This window comes from Podarcis melisellensis, assembly GCF_964234715.1.
Source record: "Podarcis melisellensis genome assembly, chromosome: 3".
Taxonomy (NCBI): domain Eukaryota; kingdom Metazoa; phylum Chordata; class Lepidosauria; order Squamata; family Lacertidae; genus Podarcis; species Podarcis melisellensis.
In genome coordinates, this window is record NC_138530.1 from 26,592,078 (window position 1) to 26,619,205 (window position 27,128).

General features: G+C 46.6%; 2 protein-coding genes across 2 annotated transcripts in view; one reads left to right on the top strand and one right to left on the bottom strand.

Annotated features, from left to right (window-relative positions):
• The window catches only part of PTPN14 (protein tyrosine phosphatase non-receptor type 14), a 455,032-nt gene that overhangs the window by 280,397 nt on the left and 147,507 nt on the right, over positions 1-27,128 (bottom strand). The gene's annotated exons all lie outside the window — the stretch shown is intronic.
• SMYD2 (SET and MYND domain containing 2) overlaps positions 23,203-27,128 on the top strand; it is a 35,025-nt gene continuing 31,099 nt past the window's right edge. The window contains exon 1 of the mRNA XM_081904230.1: positions 23,203-23,578. Coding sequence (XP_081760356.1) covers positions 23,397-23,578 — 182 coding nt within the window. The 5' untranslated portion in view covers positions 23,203-23,396. The remainder of the gene's footprint in view (positions 23,579-27,128) is intronic.

Here is a 27,128-nt window from a genome sequence, read left to right on the forward strand (position 1 = left end):
GCTGAAGGATCCAGGGAGTCTTCCTCTCCTGCTGCAACAAGCTCCCCTCCACCTTGGTTTCCAAGAATGGGCAGAATAATGAGGAGAGCAGAACAAAGGCCAGAGGTGTGCAGACTCAGTGTGAGACTGCCTGGGAAACATCTGGGAGAGGAGGAGCCTTAGAAGGGGTGGAAGGCAGGGACCTTCAGTCCTGACAACTGCTCCCTAGGGGCAAGACCAGTGCTATTTTTCTAGAAAAAGAGGTGCCAGAACTCCTTGTTCTCTTATAAAGGCAATGATGCCCACCTGAGAGGTACTGGAACTGAGTTCTGACGAGTTCCAACCGGGGGGGGGGGGGGAGAGACCTACTGGGAGGAGTTCCTCAGTTGTATGCCATTTCCTAGAATAAAAAGTTAACTTTATTTGGACCTCTGCTTCTTTTGTGCTGACCTCACTCTGACTCCAGCCCTGACACTTGGGTCCTGGCTGAGTGTCCCACAGGGATATAGGCATCCACTGTGAGGAGAGCATTGGCTGGACTGGATGGGCCACCGGCCTGATCCATCAGCCTCATCTTGCGTTTTCATATTCTTACACTTCTTTTTCTTTCATGGCTGCCCCTGCATTCCCTGTTTATTATTTATTTATCCCTTCCGCTTAACATCCTGCCTCGTGCTTCAAAAGGCCTCGGGCCTGCAATGTCCTCCGTCACCTGCTTGAGTTTCAAGCTGCAGGATATACAGCTTGGCAAGCGCATAACCTGATGAGCCTTGTTCCTATTGAGATTTCCTCATCACTATTAATTTCTCCCCTGCTTCTGACAGATTTGGGAGCCACTTATTGAAATTCTTCCTTCTCCCGCCTTAGCGGAATCCAGCTCAGCCGCTGTCAAATCTGCCAACAGACGCAGCAATGCTACTGTGATAAAATAGGTCCAATTCTCTCCCAATCTTACTTTCCTGGGGAAGAACAGAACTCATTAAATAATTATCAACTGTGACAAGAAAGTCGCCGGCCAAACACTTGCCGCTAATCTAGGCATGACAGCAGGACTATACCTTTCAAAGTGGTAATTAGCTAGATTAACAACAACATAAGTACCAGACAATGACATGGAAAGGACTGTCCCTAAAGGAGAGATTCATTATACATAGGGTTTAGTGTTTGCATGACTTATGAATGGTATTTTGCATCACACAACGGCACTCTGTCTTCTTCTTCTCCCCGCTCCATTTCGGCAAAGGAAGAAGGGAAGGAAGCATAAGTGAGGCTGAGCGTCATAAGAAGAGACTCGGTTCATCCGACCTATGATGGGGATAAATGGCCATTGCTGATCACAGAAACACATACAGTCCTGTGCAAAAAAAAATGCACCACTATTTCCAGAATTAATTAGCACAGCAACAAGGGGTTAGACCAAAAACAATGCACCTCTAGAGAAAGCTGGCCAAAGTCCAGAAAAGTGAATGAAGCTATGGTGCTTATTGCCAGCTGAAGTCCCAGCATAATAATTCATATGGTATTTGCTTTCAGCTTGCACAGGACAAATGTCTATATTATAGTGGTTTGTTTGTGTCCATTCCCTAATGACTCAAGTGGGGTTCGGGGTGGTGGGGTCCCCCATGAACCGAAGACGAACTTTGACAATTCCAAAAAACTGCAAACACTAGAATGCCAGCTTGCCAGAATGCCAAAGCCAGTGTGGTGTAGTGGTTAAGAGCGGTGGACTCGTAATCTGGTGAACCGGGTTTGCGTCCCCACTCCTGCAAGGAACCAAATGTTTTAAAGTGTTTTTGTTGTTTATAATAGAAGAAGAGGTATAGCTCATTGGTGCAGCATCTCTTTTGCATGCAGAAGCTTCCAGATATGATTCCTGGCATCTCTATAGACCAAAACTCTGCCTCCCTATAAGACAGCTTCCTATGTCCTTGTAGTGATTAAAATTTGCTAAGCCAATCAGGAATCAAGTAAAAGGGGTTTGGGAGCTGAATTTGGCTTGTGTGTCTCTGAGACCTGTCCCAATATATTTTGCTGCTTGAGGCAACAAGATGGCGCATCCGTTCAGTGCTAAGTGGAATGGCAGATAAATCTTACTTCAACACAGGTGATGGGATAATGTTCTTTGTTTCACCTGAAGGCAGCAAGCTAGCCTAGCAGTTGCAAGGCAGGTGTTACCTGTAGGGCCAACAGCTTTAACCAAGGTAAAATTTTGGTGGCCCAGGAAGAACAGTTAGGGGACTGCCACTGCTGCCCCCAGCATTTGACATCTGAGATAGCTGCCTCAGATAGGGCTGGTCTAGAAGTCTATCTGCACGTTACATGAAAATAGTCTGGGGTGCAAATCTGGGGGACACTGGTTTTTTGTTTGTTTTTTGTGTGGGGGTTTTTTGAATCTAAGTAGCAACAGGGAGTCAGTAGTGGGGATGGTGAGGCAAAAGACCCTGGGCCCAAGCACACATGCATATTGTATAAAGGGTGCAAAGCCCTTATTTCGCACCCTGTGAAACCTAAATGCACAGTTTTTAAAAAACTGGGCAATGGTGTGCCACCTACTGGTGACTCCCAAACCTTCCCTGATCTCCTTCCCCCTTTGTTTTTACAGATCGGGGGAGGCTCGGGAGTCGCAGGCGGGCAGCCGTTGCCCAGTTTTTAAAAAACTCTGCACATTTATGTTTTACAGGGTGCGAAAGAAGGGCTTTGCACCTTGCCTGGCAGAGAAACCACACACCTTGCGCCCCCCTGGACAACGTCCATGACTCCTGAGCTTCCCCCGATCTGTTAAAACAAAGGGGGAAGGGGGCAGGAGATCTGTACCACCAGACGTCCCCGGTTCACCTTCGTCAGTGGCGGCAGCAGTGAGCAGCAAGCAGCTCCTGAAGCCAGCCGGAGCCAACTGTGCTACCAGACTGGCTCCAGGCTGCTGAGGCTGCTGCTGCCACCTTTCCCGGGGACAGATTTGCAAATCTGGGGACATTCTGGGGACGGAATTTGTCTGGGGACAGATTTGCCAATCCAGGAACTGTCCCCGGGAGCCGGGGACATCTGGCAACCCTAACTTATAACCCCAGCTCAAATGCTGAAATCCCCTCAAGCCCTACCTCCCTCCCTCCCCCCCCCCACACCTCCCAGGATCCTAGCAATACCTCTGACATCACTCAAGCTATTCACAAAATGAAAATGAAGCGCTGCATAAATATTTGCCTAACTGGAAGAAGCCAGGGGAGTGGGTTGTTTGGAGTGTTTGCGCAAATCCAAGTGGAGATGGATGAGCCGGCGAGATGGCCAAAAGATGTATACAGTTTATCGCACAGCCCTGTTATTTATCACATGATAATCGCAAGCAAATATTTGGTATGGGGATATAGATGCACACATGCACACAGATCCGGACGGAGCCAAAGTTTTCCTGGCGCGCGGAGTCCTCGCCGCCTGCGCTGCAAATTGTAAGTCTGCGGCTGCACTTGTTCCAGAATTGCTTCTCAGCTGCCAGCCCACTGAAGCGCCTCCGGCTTCGGCCTCATCCTTTGTTTGCTTGCCCATTAAAGTTCTTATCCCGCACTCCGTTTTGGCAGAAGATCCCATCATCTCTGCCTTGTGCTGGCCTAGGCCTTTCTCCTGCCTCGCTTTCTATTAACCTACAGCAACAATGGCCAGGAGTAAACTGGAGCAGCTGGTTACAGATTCCCACTATCTGACTGTGAAACAGCTGCTTTGCAGAAGGACCACACTGCAAAATGTATACTGTGGAGCTGGGTCATATTTTAAGCCAACAGAGAAAGAAGAGAATGCACATTGTGCCTATTTGATGGCTGGGGCAGGGGGAGGAAAATCTGAGTTGCATACATCACTCTTCCTGGGTGCCATGCCCAAGCATCGCCTTCCAGGTATGGCCTTGGCATTATATCATGCCATTATCTATCTCTGCACCGGCGTCCATTGGCCCTCTTTCATCAGTCTGTGCAAAATAAATGCTTTCTGGATTTTCAGTAAAAATTAATATTTGCCACTTGGCTATTTTTGGCAAGGCATTTAATAGAAATGGCAAGCACTGGAACCAGATTTGAGCCTGCAAACATTTACACTCAAATAACTTCATTTAGATGAGCGTCACTGGGATCAAAATGAGACTGATTCGGAGCACTGTGGCTGCTCTTGTATCTTTGAAATGTTTCAGCACAACCTTCCTCTTTCATCCCTTAAGAATTATGCCCCATCTTGCCGGCACCTTTTACGTTCCAGAGTGCCCAATAGGCAATGGACAAGGAAGGACTAGCTGGTCAAAACTAACCTTAAATAAATAATAAAATCAATATAAATGCAGCTCTGATGAAAACCTCTGGCTGAATGCAGAGGAGTGGTGGGAGGCACAGGGTGCAGAACCCGCAAGGGAAGAAGGCTCAGAGCCAGGGGATTGGTGGTGAGACAACAATGAGTGGTCAGGTGGAGAAGAGGTAGAAGACTGGGAGGGGGAGATGTCGGAAACTGAAGAGGTAACAGAGCTTAGTGAGAAGGAAGAGTCTGGGCAGAGAGAAGTCCAGAATCAGAGGCAGAAGCGGAAGCAGGAGGGAGGCCAAGTAGCAGAGATGAGCCAGGCTGCTGAAGAAGACAGGGGGTCACCCCCTCCTGCTATGACCAGCTCCCATCCCCCTGATCTCCCAGAATCCAAAGAGATACTAAGGTAAAGGAACCCCTGACCATTAGGCCCAGTCACGGACGACTCTGGGGTGCTACGCTCATCTCACTTTACTGGCCAAGGAAGCCAGCGTACAGCTTCCGGGTCATGTGGCCAGCATGACTAAGCCGCTTCTGGCGAACCAGAGCAGCGCACGGAAACGCCGTTTACCTTCCCGCCGGAGCGGTACCTATTTATTTACTTGCACTTTGACGTGCTTTTGAACTGCTAGGTTGGCAGGAGCAGGGACCAAGCAACAGGAGCTCACCCTGTCGCGGGGATTCAAACTGCCTACCTTCTGATTGGCAAGCCCTAGGCTCTGTGGTTTAGACCACAGCACCACCCGTGTCCTGAAGAGGCACTAAGAGGACAGGGCAAACACAGACAAGTAAGAGAACCTGGGGGATGAAGCTTAGATAGCAGTGGGAAGGCGAGAAACTTCAGTCCCCACAACTGGCTCATTGGGGCAAGACCTACTGGGAAGAGTTGCTGTGTTCATTAGGCCTGGCCTTCTGGGTTGTCTTGTTGCTTTGAATAAAGAACTGACTTCGCTGAAGCCATTTGAGTTCTTGCTGACCTGCTCCAGGCACCATATCCTGACACGGGTCCTTGTGTAGGAATTTGCAAACCAGTGAAGAAGAGATCACTTGAGATTCCATTAAATCCCTTCAAACAAGTTTGGTAGTGCTTCTTTATCATGTATATTGGCATCGCTCAAAACAGAAAGGTAAAATGAATGGGTGTCTTTCCCTTTTCTGCAAATGCAAAAGAAAAGGAAAAGAGTATTTCTCGATTTCCTTCCTCTGTAACATTACTTAAAACCATTACTTACAATTAAAATCTTTAATTAAAACCCTTTCACCAGTTGGGATTTAACTAATGAATCCTCTCAGTGGAGGTTCAGCAGAAGGACTTCCACTAGCACACTGGGGCTTCTTTCCCCCTCCTCCCCCCATGTGCCCCCAAAATTTGCTCAGTGGGGTTCAAGAGAAACCCCAGATCAGCATGCAGAGGAGAGGAGATTATTCCATCTGGCAAGCTGAAATGCTTGCCCTGACAAAACAATTGCCTTGCCATAATGCTGAATTCTTTTAATACCCTTTGTGTACATTTCAGGCTATTGTTACCAAATGTATGAGTATGGAGTTTTCACTGAAATTATGGAGTTAGTGGCACATTCCTCCTAAAACTGATTTTGCTTACTCACAGGATGACTTCATGCCAAGCAAGTATTTGTTTAAAACTGTATTTAGTCCTCCTAGAAATGAATTATAGAAATAAATGGCTGGAAGAGACCCTCACTTTCAGTTCACATTTAAAGGCAAACCTACCAAACAATGCACTTTCCAAAACAATGCAAGAACTGAAATGCAGCCATTCTTAGAAATTTGTGCTTCTCTACGTTTTGCACTGTGGTTGTTCTGTCTAGTAATGTGTACAAAATTGCATATACTAGGGTAAAGTGGGCATAAAAACACACGTATTAATGAAAACAGCATAGACAAATGATTTATGTCTCTGAAATTTGCTCTGCACATATGTGTATATTAGGTAAAATTGCATACAAACAGGTATATTGCAAGAAATTCACACTAAAATGCTGGCGAATTTTCATGAGGATTTTTAAAAACATAATTATAATTGTAACCAGAATGTGTGCTGAAATTGATCAGGAATGTCCTCCAAAGCTGCAAGGATGCTGTTTGCCCAAAGTTGGAAAGACGACAAGATCCCTACCAGAGTGGACTGGCAGACTAAATTATTGGACTATGCAGAGATGGCAAGAATGATTGGGAAAATTCAGAAACCAGAAGGATCAAAACTTCAACAAAGAATGGGAGGAATTTATATTATATTTGACCGACCGCTGTAAACACTTGAACTCTTCGGCAGGTCTTAAATAACTCTTGCAATGTTACAGAGACTTTGGATATAATGGAGGACTGAAAAATTAGGAGGGTTTATAGTATGCAGTTGAAAAGGTTAACTAAAGAAACCACAGAGGGGAGGAGGGGAGTCTAGAGATTCGGAAGAATCTTGTGCAAATTTTATTATTTGGGATTTTGTGTGTGAATGAATTTGTAAAATCAAATAAAAATGAGAGAGAGAGAGAGAGAGAGAGAGAGAGAGAGAGAGAGAGAGAGAGAGAGAGAAGGGTTTTTTCTCCATTCTCACAATGCTAGAATTCCTGGACATCCAATGAAACTGAATGCTAGAAGCTCCATGCTGGTAGGAATCTCCTGAATACCATTTGCTAGGAACCACAGGAAGAGAGAGGGCTCTTGTGCTCAGCTTCTGCTGGAGGATTTCCCACAAGGGCTGGATCTAGGCACATCTATCTATGGGATAGTAGCTATGGGACTGCCTCTCCTGGTATGCCCTGCAGAGGACCTTAAGGTCCATGAATAACCATAGTTTAGAGGTCCCGGGCCCTAAGGAAGTCAGATTATCCTCCACCAGGGCCAGGGCCTTTTCAGTGATGGCACCGACCTGGTGGAATGCTCTGTCCCATGAGACTAGGGCCCTTCAGGATTTAACCTCCTTCCGTCGGGCCTGTAAGACAGAGCTATGCCGCCTGGCCTTTAGTTTGAATTCAGCCTGATCTTTTATTTCCCTTCTCTTCCCTCCCCCTCCCTTTTTATGAAGATCACCCGCTCTGAGACCCCACAGCTAATTCTCCCCTGGCCTCCTCTCTGGCCCAAGTAGGACCAATTCAGCCAGCTAGCCCTGGGGATTATCTAATTGATTTTTGAATTTTATTGTTATTCATGTTTTTATACTGTATTTTATGCTGCTTTTATAATTACGTGTTTTAAAGTGTTTTAAATTTGTTGTTAGCCTCCCTGAGCCCGGTTTTTGAATTTTATTTTTATTATTATCAAAAATGTGATTCAGTTAAACACATTGTAAACTTCATAAGGGGAAATCCCATTGGTGAAAGTAGGGACTCCCCAGCGCCATCTGGTGTCACAGTGTTATGATGCATATAAAGCGCTTATTCTTGACTAATGTAGCCGAGTCCAAGATTGGCCACTGTGAGAAGAGGAAGTTGGACTAGATGAGCCATTGGCCTGATCCAGCAGGCTCTTCTTATTTGCTTGTGTGCAACGTATCTTGTGAACCACCCTGAGATCTTGTGATGAAGGGCAGTATTATTGTTGTTGTTGTTGTTGTTTAGTCATTTAGTCGTGTCCGACTCTTTGTGACCCCATGGACCAGAGCATGCCAGGCACTTCTGTCCTCCACTGCCTCCCGCAGTTTGGTCAAACTCATGCTGATAACCTCGAAAACCATCCAACCATCTTGTCCTCTGTCGTCCCCTTCTCCTTGTGCCCTCCATCTTTCCCAACATCAGGGTCTTTTCCAGGGAGTCTTCTCTCCTCAGGAGGTGGCCAAAGTATTGGAGTCTCAGCTTCAGGATCTGTCCTTACAGTGAGCACTTAGGGCTGATTTCCTTAAGAATGGATAGGTTTGATCTTCTTGCAGTCCATGGGACTCTCAAGAGTCTCCTCCGGCACCATAATTCAAAAGCATCAATTCTTCGGCGATCAGCATTCTTTATGGTCCAGCTCTCACTTCCATACATCACTACTGGGAAAACCATAGCTTTTACTATACGGACCTTTGTTGGCAAGGTTCAGAACTTATAGTTCAGAACTTAACTGGTTAAATTCCCTGGTGTGTGTCACCTGCTGACGTCAGCTTACAGAAGCTGGGCGGAGACAGAAGCTAAGGAGGAGCTTTCCCCCTGTACTTTCAGGTCCCCCTGTGACTCTGAGGAGAGAAGGATGTTCCCTCTGTGTATCTGAGAGGGAGACATGTTTGCAGCAATGGCTGCCAGCAGTGACGGACTTTGATGCTGTAATGTTTTAATAAAGAGCTGTAAATAGACGAATCTGTCTATGTGTGCTTACAAGGAGCAAGACTGCTTTACACGCTGTGTTCTACTCTGCTAAAAGCCGTGACTGAGAAGAGACAGCAGGAGTTATTGCGCAGCTTGGGAGGAAGCGTGCCGGACCGCTGTAAGTGATTGATTGGGATCGTAAAGCTGTCTGAAGTCGCGGCTCTATCGATCAAGGGCCAGATCGATCTATTCGCCCAGGTTATGGAAGGTCAGCCAACGCTCGTAAAGCAGTCGGTGTGAGCTCCAGGAATGTTTTTGAAGTCAGCGTTCTGAGGCTGAGGGGCCGTCGGAGGCCAACGGGAGCTGACTGGATGCCGGAGAGCAAGAATGATTAATTGCCTGCTTCCGAGAGGCAGTGAGAGCTTCTGACACAGAGAGCTGGAGCTAAAAAAGGCAGCTAAGGGCTGGAGGCTGAGACGCAGCCGATAACGTTTCTCCACGGAAGGGAGAGCCAAGCAGCTGGTACGGAATAAGTACAGCTTGGGGCACCTTGGGAGAACGGGAGAAGATGGCTGAAAGCCAGGATATACCGTTGGAACCTCTAACTCTAAAGAGTTGGGCAACGTGGTCCAGAAAAATAAGGGGGTTGTTCTTGGTTGAAGGGCTTTGGGAAGCAAGTCAATGGGAGCCAAAATCACCCCTTAGCTGGCCAGCAGCTGGAACAGGCGTTGCAAGCTGTGGGGCTGCGAAGGCTGAAGATAGCCAGCAGAGAATGCAACTTGAGCTGGATATGCTCAAAGCATGCGTTGATGCATCACTGAGGCCTCATTTGGAGGGCGTAACGACAGCGTGGGCTGCCTGGAATTTGCTGAAGGGCTTGTGTGAGGCGTCAGCGAAAGGCCAGAGCCCTGGAGAGAGCCCTGGAGAGGCAGAAGGATGCCCAGAAAGCCCAATGGGGGCTGGGACAGTGTTGGGGAGCTGTTGTAATGCTTCTACACGTCTGTGTGATGGACTGAGTCCTGGAGAGGCTGGACTGGCAGGCCCTGTTCCCGATGTCTTAGCCTCTAGGAGCGCTAGTGAGCAGATCGGGGGGGCGAAGAGTTCCAAAAGCAAGTTTAAAGAACTTTCCCTTTGTGCTGAAGCAGAGAGCAGCTTCAGGGGGGGCCAGGCTGGTGGGAGGCGCCGTTCCAGAAGGAGGAAGACCAGGCCAGCTGTGAGGAGCCCCGGGCAGTGTTTTTCCACTGGAGTTCAACGTCTGCGTGGCAGTTGCCCCCACCGGAGCAGAGAGCCGATGCAGGATGTTTGCAAAGACTTTTCTCATGGGAACCAGGCGGGTTTCCATGGCAACAGGCCTGGGAAGACAGGAAGGCGTGGAACTGAGCCAGGTGGTCGTGGTAAACAGCAGGGAGAAGAGTCTTATCAGGTTTCTGCGAGTATGGCAGTGTTTGAAGACGGCCGAGTGGAAAATTCCGAGATGGCCTTTGTAATAGATTCTGCAGCTAACCGCAACATGGTTCCAGAGACCCCTGCAGTCGAGAGGTGGAATTGCACGGCAGTTCCGAAGGGACAGACTATTAAGTTTGCGAATGGACAGAAAACTAGAGTTTCCAAGTGCACTAATGCCTATCTTTCTGTTTTACAGGAGACGGTGGATTTTTGTATTGTTCCAGAGATTCATCATTGTTTGTTATCTGTGCCTTATTTGTTAAGTAAGGGGTTCAAGGTTTGTTTTGAGAATGATGTCTGCACAATCTCCAAAGGGGGGAGGTTACTGGCCAAAGTGCGGAAGGGACAGAATGATCTTTTCATTCTTAAAACGTCTCTTGGAGGTGAGGGGAAGGTTGAGAAAGCACAAGCGTTGCGTGCTACAGTTCCCAACCAGCGTGCTACAATTCCCGCTCATAATGTTACATGTGCATGCGTATGGCATCAGAGAACGATTCACAATCCTTTAGAGGATTTGCAGGCGTTACCTGAGGTTGTTACAGGTTGTAAGATTAGAAATTGTCAAAGTGCCATTAATTGTGACACTTGCAAGCAGGCAAAGGTGAGAGGGTGCAGTTACCCAAAGGTGGAACGTGTGGCCACTAAACCTTTTGAGCTGGTACACATAGATTTGTCCGGTCCTGTCAAGGAACCAAGTCTGGGAGGGGCCAGGTTTCTGCTAACTTTTCTGGATGATTTCTCGCAGAATTCCTGGGCTCACGGTCTCAAATCCAGGGAGGATGCAGCACAGCTGATCAAGAGCTGGATTGAGGGGGTGGAACAGAGGTTCTCCACCAGGGTTCAAGCGATCATCAGTGACAGAAATGCTAAGTACACTGGTTCTGCTTTGCAGAAGTTCTTTCAGAAGAAAGGGATACGACACACAGCTATTTCACCCCAGCTAGGGGGGGTGGCAGAGCTGAGAAGTGGAGCTCTGGTTAAGGCTGCACAGGTGATGCTGAAAGAAGCCAGGTTACCTCCTGAGTTTTGGCTGGAGGCTACGAGGGCTGTGTCATTTACCTGGAATCGTGTCTACAACTCATTGGTAGGTGACACTCCGTTTTCTCTGTTAAATGGCCGAAAACCCCAGGTTCACTTTTTGCGGACGTTTGGGACTCCTGCGCTTGTCTCTTTGCCTAAAGCTTTGCAAGGGCCAGATGGAGCCAAAGTCCAGAAAATGATCTTCTGTGGGTATGAGCCAGAAGCCCGTGCATGGCGATTTGCTTACCCGTCAGGTGATCAGAGTAAGGTGCTGATCAGTAAGCACGCTGAGTTCTTAGAGGAGGATGTAAAGTCAAAGACTCCTGTCAGGCGTGATGTTCTCTCAGAATGTCTCTCTGATCCAGAAGACAGTTCTGATGAGGCGGAAGAAGAGGCTGAGGCTGCTGCTGACGACCAGGTCACTGACCAGGGTCAAGAGCAGGATGTGGCATCTCCACAAGCTGTTAAGAGACAGCCCAAGAGTGCGCCTAGTTCTCCTGTGAGTGTGATAGAGAGGATTCGAAGACGCTTTAAGTCAGAAGGAGAATCCCATGATGCAGAGGACACACCTGCTGATCAAAGTGAGTCAGAGGGAACACCTGAGTTTGTGCCTAGGAGGTCCAGTCGCACAACAAAGGGTATCCCACCAGAGAGGTATCAGGCCACAGGTGCGTGGGTAAGTTTCGCACAGTGCGATTCTGAGAGTTGTGAGGTGGTTCCACAAATGCCAAACAGGTTTGCCAAGGGAAGGCGCAAGGCATTGGGGAAGGGATTGATCTCACAAGGTGTTACTGAAGATGTTGCACAGGTATCACGCAGGGACACAAGGGGGGGTGTTATAGTTCAGAACTTAACTGGTTAAATTCCCTGGTGTGTGTCACCTGCTGACGTCAGCTTACAGAAGCTGGGCGGAGACAGAAGCTAAGGAGGAGCTTTCCCCCTGTACTTTCAGGTCCCCCTGTGACTCTGAGGAGAGAAGGATGTTCCCTCTGTGTATCTGAGAGGGAGACATGTTTGCAGCAATGGCTGCCAGCAGTGACGGACTTTGATGCTGTAATGTTTTAATAAAGAGCTGTAAATAGACGAATCTGTCTATGTGTGCTTACAAGGAGCAAGACTGCTTTACACGCTGTGTTCTACTCTGCTAAAAGCCGTGACTGAGAAGAGACAGCAGGAGTTATTGCGCAGCTTGGGAGGAAGCGTGCCGGACCGCTGTAAGTGATTGATTGGGATCGTAAAGCTGTCTGAAGTCGCGGCTCTATCGATCAAGGGCCAGATCGATCTATTCGCACAGTGATGTCTCTACTTTTTAAGATGCTGTCTAGGTTTGTCATTGCTTTTCTCCCAAAAAGCAGGAGTCTTTTAATTTCGTGGCTACTGTCACCATCTGCAGTGATCATGGAGCCCAAGAAAGTAAAATTTCTCACTGCCTCCATTTCTTCCCCTTCTATTTGCCAGGAGGTGATGGGACCAGTGGTCATGATCTTCGTTTTTTTAATGTTGAGCTTCAGACCATATTTTGCGCTCTCCTCTTTCACCCTCATTAAGAGGTTCTTTAATTCCTCCTCAATTTCTGCCATCAAGGTTGTGTCATCTGCATATCTGAGGTTGTTGATATTTCTTCCGGCGATCTTAATTCCTTGGGATTCATCCGGCCCAGCCTTTTGCATGATGAATTCTGCATATAAGTTAAATAAGAAGGGAGACAATATTACAGCCTTGTCGTACTCCTTTCCCGATTTTGAACCAATCATTTTTTGAACCTAGTAGTAGTAGTAGTAGAAGAAGAAGAAGAGTTGCCCAAAATCCAAAGCCAGAGGAACAAAGGAACTTAATGTGCCCGTCTGAATTCTAGCACTTAACTTTCTGCTTCCATAGTTTGGATTCAGATAAAGTGGATGTCTCATCGCCAACAGTTTGACAATGTCCACTAAACAATAATCAGAGAAGTAGCACTTACTTGTAGCCAGGATGATCCTGCAATGTTAGCAATCACAACCACCCTGTTGAACAAAGAGGAGCATTCATGTTAAGTACCTTCATCATGCCCTGCTGGATTAATCACTTAAAAAACTCTTCAGCCATTGCTCGAGTGAAAACGATATAGCAGAGTCATTGATCAGACACAGGAGAGCCAGGGTTTATTCAAATAAATGAATGTGATGCAAACCACATTGTCGTCCATTGACTCTATTGTGTGGGAGATTTCCAGCAAATATAGGAATGCATTCTGTACTGCTTAACTGTACACATTCCATCATTAAAATCATACGGTTTTAGGCAAAATGATTGTTGGCATCCCTCTGTCTTCGGATACAATGGAGGTGTGCACCTTTGGTGGTCGAGTCAAATTGTTGGAAGGTTACAGCATCTGCTGTAGAGACTGATACAGGAGAGACATCGATGTTTATAACCCAAACAACTTCCAATTGTGTTTTAAGGTTCTGCCTTATCTAATTTCATTCTCTCTAATGTGTTTCTTATTATATTCTGCTGTTTTCTTACACTTCAAACCCTGCTGGGGTCTTTGCATATGGGAAATAACTAGACTAGAAAGGGGTTTTCTCAGGATGGTGGAGGGTGTGTGTTCTGCGGGGGGCAGGGGCGGAATTGGGGGCCGAGGAGGGTCAGTTGTGGGGGGAGTGAGAAATGTCCCTATTTCATGTGAGGAATGTTGGAGGGTATGGGATGATGGACCAGATAAGGCTTTGGCCTGTTCCAGAAGAGCTTCTTCTCATGTTCTAAGATTTTGGAATAAGGGCTCTATGACCTGCCCACACCCCTAAGACCATGTAAGGCATTCCACATATACGCTGAACTTTGGAACCTATGTGCTGGGGTTCCCCACACACCCACACTCCCAATTTATCATCTTAAAGGCAGGGGAACTTGGTGAGTGAGCCAAGGCCACCTCACTGAGCTTGTGGCGACACTGATAAATATTCAAGCTCATGTCTTTCAAACGTTATTGTGATTCACCTTCCCCTCCTTCCTTCCCCTGCTCCAGTCATCTTGCTGGCTCAGAATTTTCTACTTTTGTCTCAAACCTCAGCTGCCTTCGGTTTATTGCAGATGACTGCTATTGTCTTTGTCTCTGTCTATCCGCTTCGCTGTGTCTCATTTTCCTAAAGTACCTGGCACCCACTTTCCCGTAACGTTGTTCCTTTGTTTCAGGAAAAGCATAATTTCAGGAGACAGCAGAAATACCGTTCCAAAGGCCAGGGGGTGACATCCTTTCTCACCTGATCTTTATTCATATCTGGGTTTAATTGCATTCTTTTTTATTTTCCATTTCTCAAGCACCTTGCACCTCCCTTCCTCCCTGACAGGAAGATGCATTTTGTTTCTCATAAAAATTGCTTTCCTGCAGCTTTTCCATTCTTCAGAAATGTAAGGACCTTCTGGCATCTGGTGGCGTTTCGCGTGCATTGAAACACACACACACACACCAGCTTGTTGCTTGTATAACTTATGACATTCTTCTCTTTCTTAAGCTGTGCAGCCCTTACAACCTGGTGTGTGTGTGTGTATATGTGTGTGTGACATTCATTTGCACTACACACACACACACCAGATTGTAAGGGCTGCACAGCTTAAGAAAGAGAAGAATGTCAAAAGTCCCGCCCCGCTATTTGTTTGCACTTTCATCTGATATTTTCTGTTCCACTGAAATTGGTTCATTTTGCACCAGTGTTCCTTCCATTTCATTATCTGCTGATGCACATTTTGCATATACATTTTAATGTAATTTTTAAATGTACTTTTTACAAAGACATGCATGCGTCAGCCACCAACAGATATTTACCTTCCCTGTGTGTTCCCTTTGAAAGTTTATGGATTTCCAGAGGAGAAGCCCTGTTAGTCTTTTGCAGCAAGAGCAATTAAGAATCTTGGGGCATTTAAAAGATGAAGTTAACGGAGTGGCTAATGGCCCATCATAAAGCCATCTCTGGCTGCAATCCTCAAGATCTACAGTGGTACCTCTAGTTGCAGACACCATCCGTTCTGGGGTGCCATTTGCACCCTGAAAAGTCCATAACTAGAGTACTGAGTGTTAATATCACATGCAGTGGCTCAGGTATTAGGTGAGCGTAACGGTTCACATCTGCGCTAACAGGCAGATGAAATAAGTCCCCAGTTTAAAACTCACCTGTCATGATTTTTCAAGACGGCCTTGGGCAAGCTGGTATCTCTTCATTTCAGCAACCCATCTGTAATGTGAGGATAATACCATGGGCCTCCAAAACAGGCTTGTTAGTGCAAAGAGGACTTAAGAGGATACAAGTGAAATACTATGAACACTTCAAAGAACCATATAAATGCCAAGTCTTACTTTATTATTGTCTTTGTCAAGAATGGGTAAGCCTCAGGGCTAGGGTCCAAATGTAAGCCTTTCTGTTTAGCCCTGGTAACACCTCTTACCAGTCCAGTTTCTGCATGCCCCCACTGCCTGTTTGTGGTTTTGCATGGCTGGAATGTGTCCTTGAACTCTGACCATGCTTCTTGTTTGCCTCCATGGAGGACAGAGGGGTGTGTGCAAGTGTGGCTAGAAAATAGCCTACTGTTGTTGTTGTTGTTGTTGTTGTTTAGTCATTTAGTCGTGTCCAACTCTTCATGACCCAATGGACCAGATCACGCCAGGCACTTCTGTCTGCCACTGCCTCCTGCAGTTTGGTCAAACTCATGCTGGTAGCTTCAAGAACACTGTCCAACCATCTCGTCTTCTGTCGTCCCCTTCTCCTTGTGCCTCAATCTTTCCCAGCATCGGTGTTTTCCAGGGAGTCTCTTCTCATGAGGTGGCCAAAGTATTGGAGCCTTAGCTTCAGGATCTGTCCTTCCAGTGAGCACTCAGGGCTGATTTCCTTAAGAATGGATAGGTTTGATCTTCTTGCAGTCCATGGGACTCTCAAGAGTCTCCTCCGGCACCATAATTCAAAAGCATCAATTCTTCGGCGATCAGTCCAGCTCTCACTTCCATACATCACTACTGGGAAAACCATAGCTTTTACTATACGGACCTTTGTTGGCAAGGTGATGTCTCTACTTTTTAAGATGCTGTCTAGGTTTGTCATTGCTTTTCTCCCAAGAAGCAGGCATCTTTTAATTTCGTGGCTACTGTCACCATCTGCAGTGATCATGGAGCCCAAGAAAGTAAAATTTCTCACTGCCTCCATTTCTTCCCCTTCTATTTGCCAGGAGGTGATGGGACCAGTGGTCATGATCTTCGTTTTTTTGATGTTGAGCTTCAGACCATATTTTGCGCTCTCCTTAAAACTCAACACTTGTTGATCACCCCTCTTTTGCCTCTGGCCTCACCCAACAGTGGCATATGCCCAGAAGGGAAAGCAGCATTTGGGCTGGAAAAAGCTTCCTCTTTTCCTGGTTTCCAGAACGTGCAGTTCCATTTAAGCCTTGGTTTAAATCCTATACCAAGTGTAAGTGGGCCTAGTAAGCAGGTTAACTGCACATTCACCCAGGATCTGTTACATGAAAATGGCTCCCGATTTCCTTGCTAGTGCAGAAGCTCCAGAAATTGTTGAAGGGAAGTTCAACAAAAAAATGTAACCTTCTGAACAAGCAAATTTCTATTTTAAGGTCAAAATATTGTGTCAAAACGCAGAGAAAAATAAGGTCGGGGAAATGAGGAGAGAGGGATAGAGAATAGCATTTATTTTATTATTATTTTAAAAAAAGAATGAAATAACCAATTGACTTCTCTGCGGTCAAGGCATTCACGCTGATTTGGTTCCTAATGATCTTCTAGTATGTATTGTGCTCTGTTTTATGTGCACTTATGCTAGTTAAGAGGTGGAGTACAGTGGCACCAGCTTTCTATTATGGTTTGACGGGAAGGTGTATGAATTTGTAATGTAAACAAGAGCATAAATCTCCCTATCCACCGAATATTTAAACAAAAAGATGGCAGCTTTTTTGGCTGGTACTTACTCATAGTCCCACAAATGTTTGCTAAAGTTGTTTTTTTTAAAAAAAATATATCAAAACACACACACAACAGCATGAAAAGGAATCATAGATGAACAAAACCAGCTGTGACTTAACAGCTGCCCCCTTTAGGAGACCACTCAGGTAAGTGCCAAACATCACTGGTTTGGTGGCTTTGAAAAACCAACAGCTTGTTTTTCAAATGGGTCTGTCCTTGACTGAGACAAAGAGCTGTGTTTAAGGAGTGGCATATTAACCATGACCTCATTTATATCCTTTCAAACCTTTTCTGAAGAACAGCCATATGTGGTGCTAAGTAAAAGCTCTTTTGAGGTATTATGTACTAAGCTTGGATCCTAGAACAATAGGCAGGTAGGATCCTAGAATGCAGCAACTGATTGGCTTGCGGGAGAAGACCAATCAGGCTCCAGGAGGCTGATTGTACCAGGAGGCCTATTAGGCTGGTATGATCATAGAATGCAACAACTGATTGGCCTGCAGGAGAAGACCAATCAGGCTCCAGTTAGGAAGCAGAATCAGCCAATCAGGCGGGACTCATTGTGTAAATAATGTATATAAAGGCCTGAGGTTTTTTGGGGGGGATTCAATCACTGTTATACAAGCTGCAGTAAAGAGCATGAAATCACTACAGGACTCCGAGAATATTTCAGTATATTTCAGAGTATCCCGCCATTCCGTGCCATATTCAGATCTATTATAGGGTTCAATAAATAAAATTTATTATTATTCTGACTCCCTCCTTTGGCAATCCTCACAGAACTTCTAGCCCAATGGTTGCCATTAATTTGATTGGAATTAATTTTATAATGAAATGATTTCAGAATGTTTTGTCGTTTTACTGTTGTTAGCCGCTCTGAGCCCGACTTCGGCTGGGGAGGGCGGGATATAAATAAAATTTATTATTTATTATTATAACAAAAACAAAGAGGAACTTTCAGCCGCATGGTGTGCGGGGGTGTGTGTGTTATGAGGACAATAATAGCAAGTTGTTTTTTATTCTGTTAACTTGATGCCCATGGCATTCCACTCCACAACACGGCAGCTTCTATCATGAACATCCGAGAAAACTCAGATCATGGATAACTAGCGAGTTTGCCACCCAATGTTGGAAATGCATCTAGAAAAGTGGCTGCAAAAGATGGGACACAGCTGAGTGAGCTGAATGCTTAGCCCAACTTCCATGTTTCCAGGTGGCTTGACCTCACCTCCCCCCACCCCCCAAGCATTGGTGCACTTAAATCCATTGCAAGTCATACGCTTAAGGAAGCCTAAGTGCATAGGGTTGCATGGCAAGACTGCAGTCTTATGCATGCCTTAGGACTAAGTCCCATAGTGCCTGGATCTCAAACTGTGCTGTGCTTTCTGCCTTAGATAGAGCCTTCCAGCTTTCAAATATCACCTGGATTTCCATTTCCGCTTGCCACCAGCTCAAGTTCCTCCCAGACTCTATTTCTTCACCCTTATGCATCCAGTATTTATTCTTTCCTTAGATCCCTGCTTTCCAGTGCTGCACCCACTCTCTTTCTATATCTAGAATATTTTATTCATTTGCAGTAAAACAGCATTGCTCAGTTTCAACAACACCTGCAGTGTTACATCTTTCTATTTATCCCATTTAACAAGAAAAATTGAGCAGTGACACTGTCAAATAACTGAACCTCCTACTCCATTCATTCAGTCACCCTGACTCTCGGCTAGGGCTGCTTCACACCCATCCAGCACATGCCTTTGGACTCTTTGCCACTTTGCTTCCCAGCCTCCTGTGATTTCCAGTCACTCAGCTTCTCAGTCTCTACTGATGTAGCTCCTCCCAGTCCTGGGTCCCTGTGGGCTGACCTATTGCATTCTTCCCAGAAGTTGGACCTTTGTTCTCTCACCCACAGCAGTTGGAATGTTTGGGAGTGAGAACCTTCCATAGCCTTCTTTCGACATGCTCCCTGCCGCATGCAGTGAATGTGCGAGGGGAGATCAGGATTCCGCCCACTAGCCATGCACACTGGTGTTGGCATATCCACTGGTCACAGCCTGTGCATTTGGCGTAGCATGGAAGGGGAGCTGGGCTTGCACATTTGTTCACAGAATTTTCCCATGCAAGCAGGGTGTCTCAGCTAAATGCTGCCAGAGGCTTCGCTCCCACCAGAACCCTTAGCACACTACATAGTTGACAGAACAGCGCGACAGCTGTGGCCTTGCCACGCACACCTTCTATAGGGATGTGGCGTTAGAAGCAAAAGGTGACAAGTGTGACAATATTAGTTTGAATTCCTGCTTCCGCTTGCATGCTCATATGCAGATGAGATGCAGATTTTGCTATTCTTACGAGACTGTTTTCATAGGTTGGTGTTCCGAGAAACCCTTGTGGGCAGCGAGCAAGGCAGGTTACACGTATCACTAGCAAATAATATATTTAATTCTAATGAGCTATAAACTCAGCTAATTGTAGCAGATTGGAGCCCCTTTGTTCATCTCGTGTTTTTAGCAAGGTCACATTGCTTAGCCCTGCTTATCCGCGGCATGGTCCCAATTTCAAATTTATGTCTCTGTCAATTAAAGTCACTGATAGTTTATCAAACTGATGGCCCGGACAATTTGACATGAGTAATATCATTAGTGGTGTTTAAGTTGGTTTAATAGCATTAATGGAAATAGTAAACATTAACAGAAAAGCAGAATGACCCAATATCTCCCTTCATGGACAAGGTGTTTTTGTTGTTCTACTGTTCTGCTAATGCAGCTTGACAAATCTAATTTGTTTTGGGGGAAAGCCCTACAGACCCAGATGGCAGGGCAAGAGTGAGACCTCCACGTATTTCTCTACCCCCTAGAAATCATTGCAATCTAGGAAGTTGAATGCCTCATCCCTTGTACTGATTGCCAGTCACAGGCTAGGCAAGTGTATCCCAGTACTCAGAAATCCCATTAAATTCAATGGGAACGAGTCAGTAGTGGTTCATGGAGCAGAGACAACCTCTCGACACTGGTGTCACTGCAGTTCCTCTGAACAGGGCTGGAGTCAGGTACAGTGGAAGTGGCCTTGGGGCAGTACCAGTGGGAGTGATAGAGTGGTTCTGCCAACCCCAAGCTTGCTGTTGCCTGACCCCAACCCCTTCTAGGTAAGTTGCATTGAAGTCAGTGTTGGGGGAGGTGGCTCTGCCTCACCACAGCAAGCGCAACTGGAGCCAGTTAAGCATGCCTTAAGACTGCAGTCTTGCCACCCAGCCCTATGCGCCTAAAGTACCTTAAGGCCACAAATTATAATGGATTCAAGTTGGCAAAGGATTGCACTGTTAAATTTCTCTGTCTGTAGGTGTTTTCAAGTCTGGTATGGGCCCACATGAAAGAGATGCGGGTGGTGCTGTGGTCTAAACCACAGAGCCTAGGGTTTGCCAATGAGGTCGGCGGTTCGAATCCCTGCAATGGGGTGAGCTGCTGTTGCTCAGTCCCTGCTCCTGCCAACATAGCAGTTCGAAAGCACATCAAAGTGCAGGTAGATAAATAGGTACCGCTCCAGCAGGAAGGTAAACAGTGTTTCCATGCGCTGCTCTGGTTCATCAGAAGCAGTTTAGTCATGCTGGCCACATGACCTGGAAGCTGTACACTGGCTCCTTCTGCCAGTAAAGTGAGATGAGCGTCGCAACCCCAGGGTCATCTGTGACTGGACCTAATGGTCAGGGGTCCCTTTACCTTTACGGGCCCAAATATGGCCCTGATCCCTCACTTTCCCTTAAAATAAATTGCACCTAAAGTTTTAGCGGGACTGCATGCTGTAACAGTGAACTGCCAAAGTACTCTGCACATGGCGGGCCATGTTGTATTTTTCCCTTCATGGTGCACATTGCACCATGATTCAGGCAACCCGGGTTTGCCACATACACATCACAACCAGGGCCAAGAACGAGGGGGGAAAGCCTGTGGCTGCAGGTGGGATGTTTCTGTGAATTGGCCCATTGTGACACTTGAGAGAAGCTGGAACAGTTTCCGTCTTCATTTACAGAGACTTGCTCTGACAAAGTTTGTGAACCTTCCTTCTGCATTAATGAAAGGAAGATGAGTCAATGATCTTGAGCTGTGCCCTTAGTGTGTCATACTTCAGCAGTACTTATTTAGCAAATCTTTCTTCTCATGCCTCCAGGCTACAGACTGCAGGTGTAGAATGCCCTCTGCTTACAGCCATGAAGGGTTTCTAACATGTTAAGATTTTTTCTGTGATTCATGTTTTACATTTACCTCCTGGGAATTATATCATTAAAAAAAACAAAAACCTTCAGCTTGATTAAAATCTTAGGTTCTAAAGAGCATGTCCACATTGGAGTTTCAGAGTCTTAGCATATAATAAGAAATTGCAGATGCAATACAGTACTAGTAAAATGTATTGTGCTGAATGAATTTTGGCTTGGGAAACCTTCAGATATTTGTTGGAATCAAACTCCCAGTGCACCCAATGGTCAGGGGTGATGGAAGTTGTAGTGCATGGACACTTGGCAGTAGCCAGAAATGACTACATCTTTGATAAGCTCTTGTGTCTCGAGTCTCCTCTGCCTTGCAGGATCTCTTTGGGAAAAGAAAAGGCTAAGGACTAAACCCTACAAACAAATCCAGAGTGGAGTCCCTAAGACAGTTAGATGATGCCTTGTACAATTCTTACCGACAACTTCTGCAGCCAAGTTGCTGCCTAATTTATTGCTCTGCTTATCTTTGGACCAGGGACGCGGGTGGCGCTGTGGGATAAACCACAGAGCCTAGGACTTGCCGATCAGAAAGTCGGCGGTTCGAATCCCCGCAATGGGGTGAGCTCCCGTTGCTCGGTCCCTGCTCCTGCCAACCTAGCAGTTCGAAAGCACCTCAAAGTGCAAGTAGATAAATAGGTACCGTTCTGGCGGGAAGGTAAACGGCGTTTCCGTGCGCTGCTCTGGTTCGCCAGAAGCAGCTTAGTCATGCTGGACACATGACACGGAAGCTGTATGCCGGCTCCCTCGGCCAATAAAGCGAGATGAGTGTGCAACCCCAGAGTCGGTCACGACTGGACCTAATGGTCAGGGGTCCCTTTACCTTTATCTTTGCACCACTTCAAGGAAGTCGAGGGGGGCGAGTCTTGTCATCTGGGCAGCCCAGGACCTCCATACACACAACCCTGGCTTGCGCCCTGGGGAGGTCACTTCAGTGTTGCCAATGCAGCGGTTTGGCTTCACCCTCGGAGGTGCACTCCATTGTCTCTGGAGACAGATGGATGCAAACAACATTCCTCACTAGGGTGCACTTGTTTCTGGGTAAAACATGGTTAGGATTGGAATTTAAAGACCTTTCATTTTGTACCACATAGCTGTGGGGGGAGCTTTTTAGTTTTAGCCAAGGCTTCCCCCCCCCCCACCTCATCTCCAGAACTCTCAGGTGGGGGCCATTGCTAGTCTAAGAGAAGTAGTTCATAGTGAGCTCCTCCGGCACCTCTTTTTCTAGAAAAACAGCACTGCTTTATGCTTTTAGAATGGTTGTGTGCTAAAAGAATTCTTTCAGCCCAAAAATGGAAACAAGAAGTACCAACTAAAGAAGAGTGGCAGATGAAGATGATGGACTTTGCAGAACTGGCGAAGCTGACAGGAAATATCCGAAACCAGCATGATCACGTATTCCAAAAGGACTGGAGTAAATTTATATGATACAGTGGTACCTCAGGTTACATACGCTTCAGGTTACAGACTCCGCTATCCCAAAAATAGTGCTTCAGGTTAAGAACTTTGCTTCAGGATGAGAACAGAAATCGTGCTCTGGCGGCGCGGCAGCAGCGGGAGCCCCATTAGCTAAAGTGGTGCTTCAGGTTAAGAACAGTTTCAGGTTAAGAACGGACCTCCAGAACAAATTAAGTACTTAACCCGAGGTACCACTGTATTTGAAAGATTCTTGTAAGCAGGGTAAACCGAAGACTTGTAATGGGAAATTTTTCTACCTTTCTATATTTATTTAAATGTTGAGTCATTTTGTAAGGAGTGTAATTGGAAAACGTGCCAAATGCCATGATATAAAGGTTAACTTCGATAGCCATGAGGCAACTTAAAAAAGAGAGAGACGACTTCTTAACCCCTCAAAGTCAAACGAAAGACCGTGAGAAGGGGTGGGGGGTAGCAGAAGGGATTCGGCTTCCCGTCCAACCGAAAGCCTCCATCTCCAGGGCCCGCCACCCCTCACCTCCGGGGCGCGTACCCGGGGTGCCGCGCGGGCAGCCGGGCCCGCGTTGCCTCTAGGACCCAGCGGGCTCCCGGCGCGCTTTTCCCAGGGAGCCGGCCGCGGCCGCCGCTGCTGCTGCTGCTCCGGCTGCCCATGCCCATGTATGTGCTGCGAGCTCTGGCTGGCCGGGGCCGGGCGCTGCGGGTGGCTGCTGCTGCTGCTGCTGCGCGCCATTAATAGCCAGGGCACAGGCCGCCGCCACGACGGGGCTTGTGCCAAGAAGGAGGCGGCAGCGCCTGGCAGAGAGGAGCCATGAGCTCGGCGAGGAGTTCCGAGTCTCCGGCGCTGGAGCGCTTCCAGAGCCCGGGCAAAGGCCGGGGGCTGCGGGCGCTTCGCCGCTTCGCCGTCGGGGAGCTGCTCTTCTCGTGCCCGGCCTACACGTGCGTGCTGACCGTCAACGAGAGGGGCAACCACTGCGAGTGCTGCTTCGCCAGGTACCGCCCGGCCTGCCCGGCCGCTGCCCTTCGGCGCTCGCCCGTCCCCTGCCGGCGGAAGGGAGGAGGCCGAGCGGGAGGCACGAGAAGCGAGGGGGCAGGCGCTCGCCTTGGCGGCGCCCGCGAATTCCCCGCGGGTCCTAGCACCGGCGGCCCAGGGCGCGCTTCTCTGCGGAAGGGAAGGCCCTTCCCGGGCGGCTGCTGGCGGAGGCCGGGCGCGCGCGGGAGGAAGAGGGGCCGGGGCTCCTCCGGCCGGCCTGCCTGCTGCCTGGGCCCTCTCTCACATCCAACAGCCTCCTGCCTCAGCCCCACATGGGGCGCCCTCTCCCGCACCCCGAGACGTCATTCTGACTGCTGCGTGGCTTTGCCGGTAGCCTGAGAGGCAGCAAACCCACAGGTGGAGAGGAGGATCTCTTCTTCCTGTCTGGGAAACCCGCTGCACCTGTTGGATTTCTGGCTGCCCTTCAGCTGTCTCCCAGGGGACTCGAAAGTGGGATGGGTGGGGGGGGGATTAGAAGAGGCTTTACACGTGTCCAGGGGGTGTCGATGCTCAATAGCTGGATCCAGGGCTGAAAATGGCAAAGCTGTGATTCAAAAGAAGCCATGCTTATCCTCAACTGTCCTTCAGAAAGAGCATGCATCCTTCTTTCTTTTTAGTTTGAGCCGTCAGCTAAAATTCACAACATCTCTGGACAGTAAAGGAGTAGAGAAAGGATTATTGGGCAGTAGCGCATTTAATCTGGGAAAGTTAGTTGAATTAAGATCTTTTGATGCAGTTAGCCTGATCTTAGATTTAGGTAGGCCTAACTAAGCCCACTGAAATCAAGCAGTTTAGGGACATCTTGCTCTGCGTATGTTCAGGCGGTTGGTTGCCTCTTAAAACCAATTACATTCCTTCTTGGCACTGTTAAACTGGCATAAAAAAGATGCGATTTATAATTGGCATGGAATATTGTGCAAGTTATCTCTTCCTTGTTAAGAAAAGCAAAACTGAGGCTGAGTTTGGATGGCCCATGAAGGCTTGAGATCTATACATGCTATACCTTTAAAGCACATTCAAAACACATTTCTTTCCTCAAAGAGTTCTGGGCACTGTAGTTCATTAGATGTTGCTGGGAATTGTAATTCTGTGAGGGGCAAACTACAATGCCCAGAATTCTTTGAGAGAAAGAATGCATTTCAAATGTGTTTTAAAAGATATAATGTGTACACAGCCATGGTTGTTTAGCTAAGCCATGGTTTGTGTTACCTCTGAACCCAAGGTGCTGTTTGCGACTGACATACCAGGATCTGAAACTACAATTTGGAAGCTTGTTTGCAGATGAGCTTGTGCTAACTTTGGTTTGCGATTATGACTGAATTCATGGAAAAGTAGCAAACCATTGGTCCACTTTATGAAATGGCAGTTGCATCATGGGAATGAAGTTTTCTTTTCCTTGAGAGGCTATCGCACCGTGGGTATAGGAGTAAACGTGGAGCTTTTGTAGCTGAGCGAGGAAGGAAAAAGACAGCAAAGAAACACCTCTAAACATGATTTGTCTGCTATATGTCTCAAAAGATCAAACCATGTTTTGGGTTCTTATCTATAGCTAGCACAAGCCATGGTTTCGCATTACATCTGAATCCAGCCTGAGCTTGGCACAGTGGGCCCTAGGGGTGGCTGGTGTATAGAAAGAATAGGCAGTAATCTTGGCAGGCAGAAATACCGCAGTCATCTCATGCAAGCTTACAGCTGTCATGGAATCATGTTGGAGTTTCAAGACCTACAGTTTCAAACAGGTGTATCTCTTAAGAGAGATTGCTTGCGGAGGCCTCAATATATTTCATCAGAGTCCTTTGGGTTCTGATATGCTGTAGAGTCTCCTGCAAGCATATTGTGGCACTGTAACTCTTCAAGATTGTTTTACCCCTGGCACTTTATATTACAGTCGTAGTAATAATAAGAATCCACAAACACCCATATATGCATTGCAGGGGGAGAACTAGAAAACCCTCGAGGTCCCTTACAACTCTGCAATTCCGCGAGTCTATGGTTCAATGTCCTGAGGATCCCTAATCATTTAGTGTTAAAAGTAATATCAGAGTTGTGTTATAATGTCCACTTTATAGAGGTCAGAATTAGGAACATCATATTTTGCTTTAGAGAGTCTGCTACTCAGGTCTTCTGATGAGTTGTGTGGCTGTGTAAGTGCAAATGGAATACAATTCTATGCTCAGGCACTTTAAATTTGGCAGCAAGAAAACAGATTCTGCCATCTGTATAAATTATGCAAAAAAGAGAGAGAAGAAAACACAATTCTGCCCTTTTTAATAGAATTGTAGAGTTGGAAGGGCCATCTAGATCAACCCCCTGCAATGCAGAAATCTTTCCCCCAATGTGGGACTCAGACCTACGACCCTGAGACTTAAGAGTCTTATGCTCTACCAACTGAGCTATCCTAATCTCACTCTTTTTTGTTTTGTTTTGTTACTTTGCATAAATCATTCTGGTTTTGCCAATCATGGGGTGGATGAAAACATGTGCCAGGTCCAATTCAGCCACATCTCTAGCTTCTCAGATTTCATCAGGGATTGCTCACATGCTTTCAAGAGCAACCGTGTCATCATAAGAGCTGCAAACTCGATTCATTTCGTATACCAACTTCATGCCCTCCACCCAAATCATAGAGTTGGAAGGGACCCTGAGGATCATGTAGTGCAACCTCCTGCAATGCAAGAATATGGAGCAATTCAGGAGTTTGTAGCTGTCCCATACCTATTATCTAGCTTTCCTTCCAAATTGTGCTTAAGAGCTCCCTGAATGAGGGTCTGTTAATCCAGTCTCTTACAGCATTAACATGCTCCTAGGTGGAATTCCCTGTGCCTATGGTTTTGCTAGCATTGACAAAGGCTATGCTAATTGGATGCAGTGTTTGTAATATTTGCCATGGAATGGTATCATGGATGTTGTCATAAAATGGTAGATTTATATTTATGTTCTGCTTCATATTCTTAACTTCTGAATTTCGGGAGTGAAGTGAAACTGATTTGACCCTTTCCTTTCTTTCTGCCTGTCAAAAGTTTGATAACTTTAGCTAGTACATTTTCTTTCTATTGGATATCACATATCTTTTCCATCTAGGGTAGCAGTTAAATGGTAACAAAATATATGACTTAAAACAAATGTTGCTCCCAATAAACATGCATCCTCTGGAGGAGTCAATTGTATCAAAAGATAGACACACAGTATCCTCAAAAGTATTTTGTTAAGCTACTGTCATGGGCCACATAATGTGATATTTTATTATACAGTATCTTATTTATAAAATACTTGAAATGGCTGGGTGCAAAATAACACCAGTCCTGCCTAATAGAGTTTTACAGACACAGTATAAATAGAAAAAGAACTGTGGAGGAAATAAAATAATAAATATAATAAAATATTCATATATACACTTGTTATTTTGATCCCTAAAGGCTTTTGGTAAAGGTAAAGGGACCCCTGACCGTTAGGTCCAGTTGTGGATGACTCTGGGGTTGCGGTGCTGATCTCGCTTTACTGGCCGAGGGA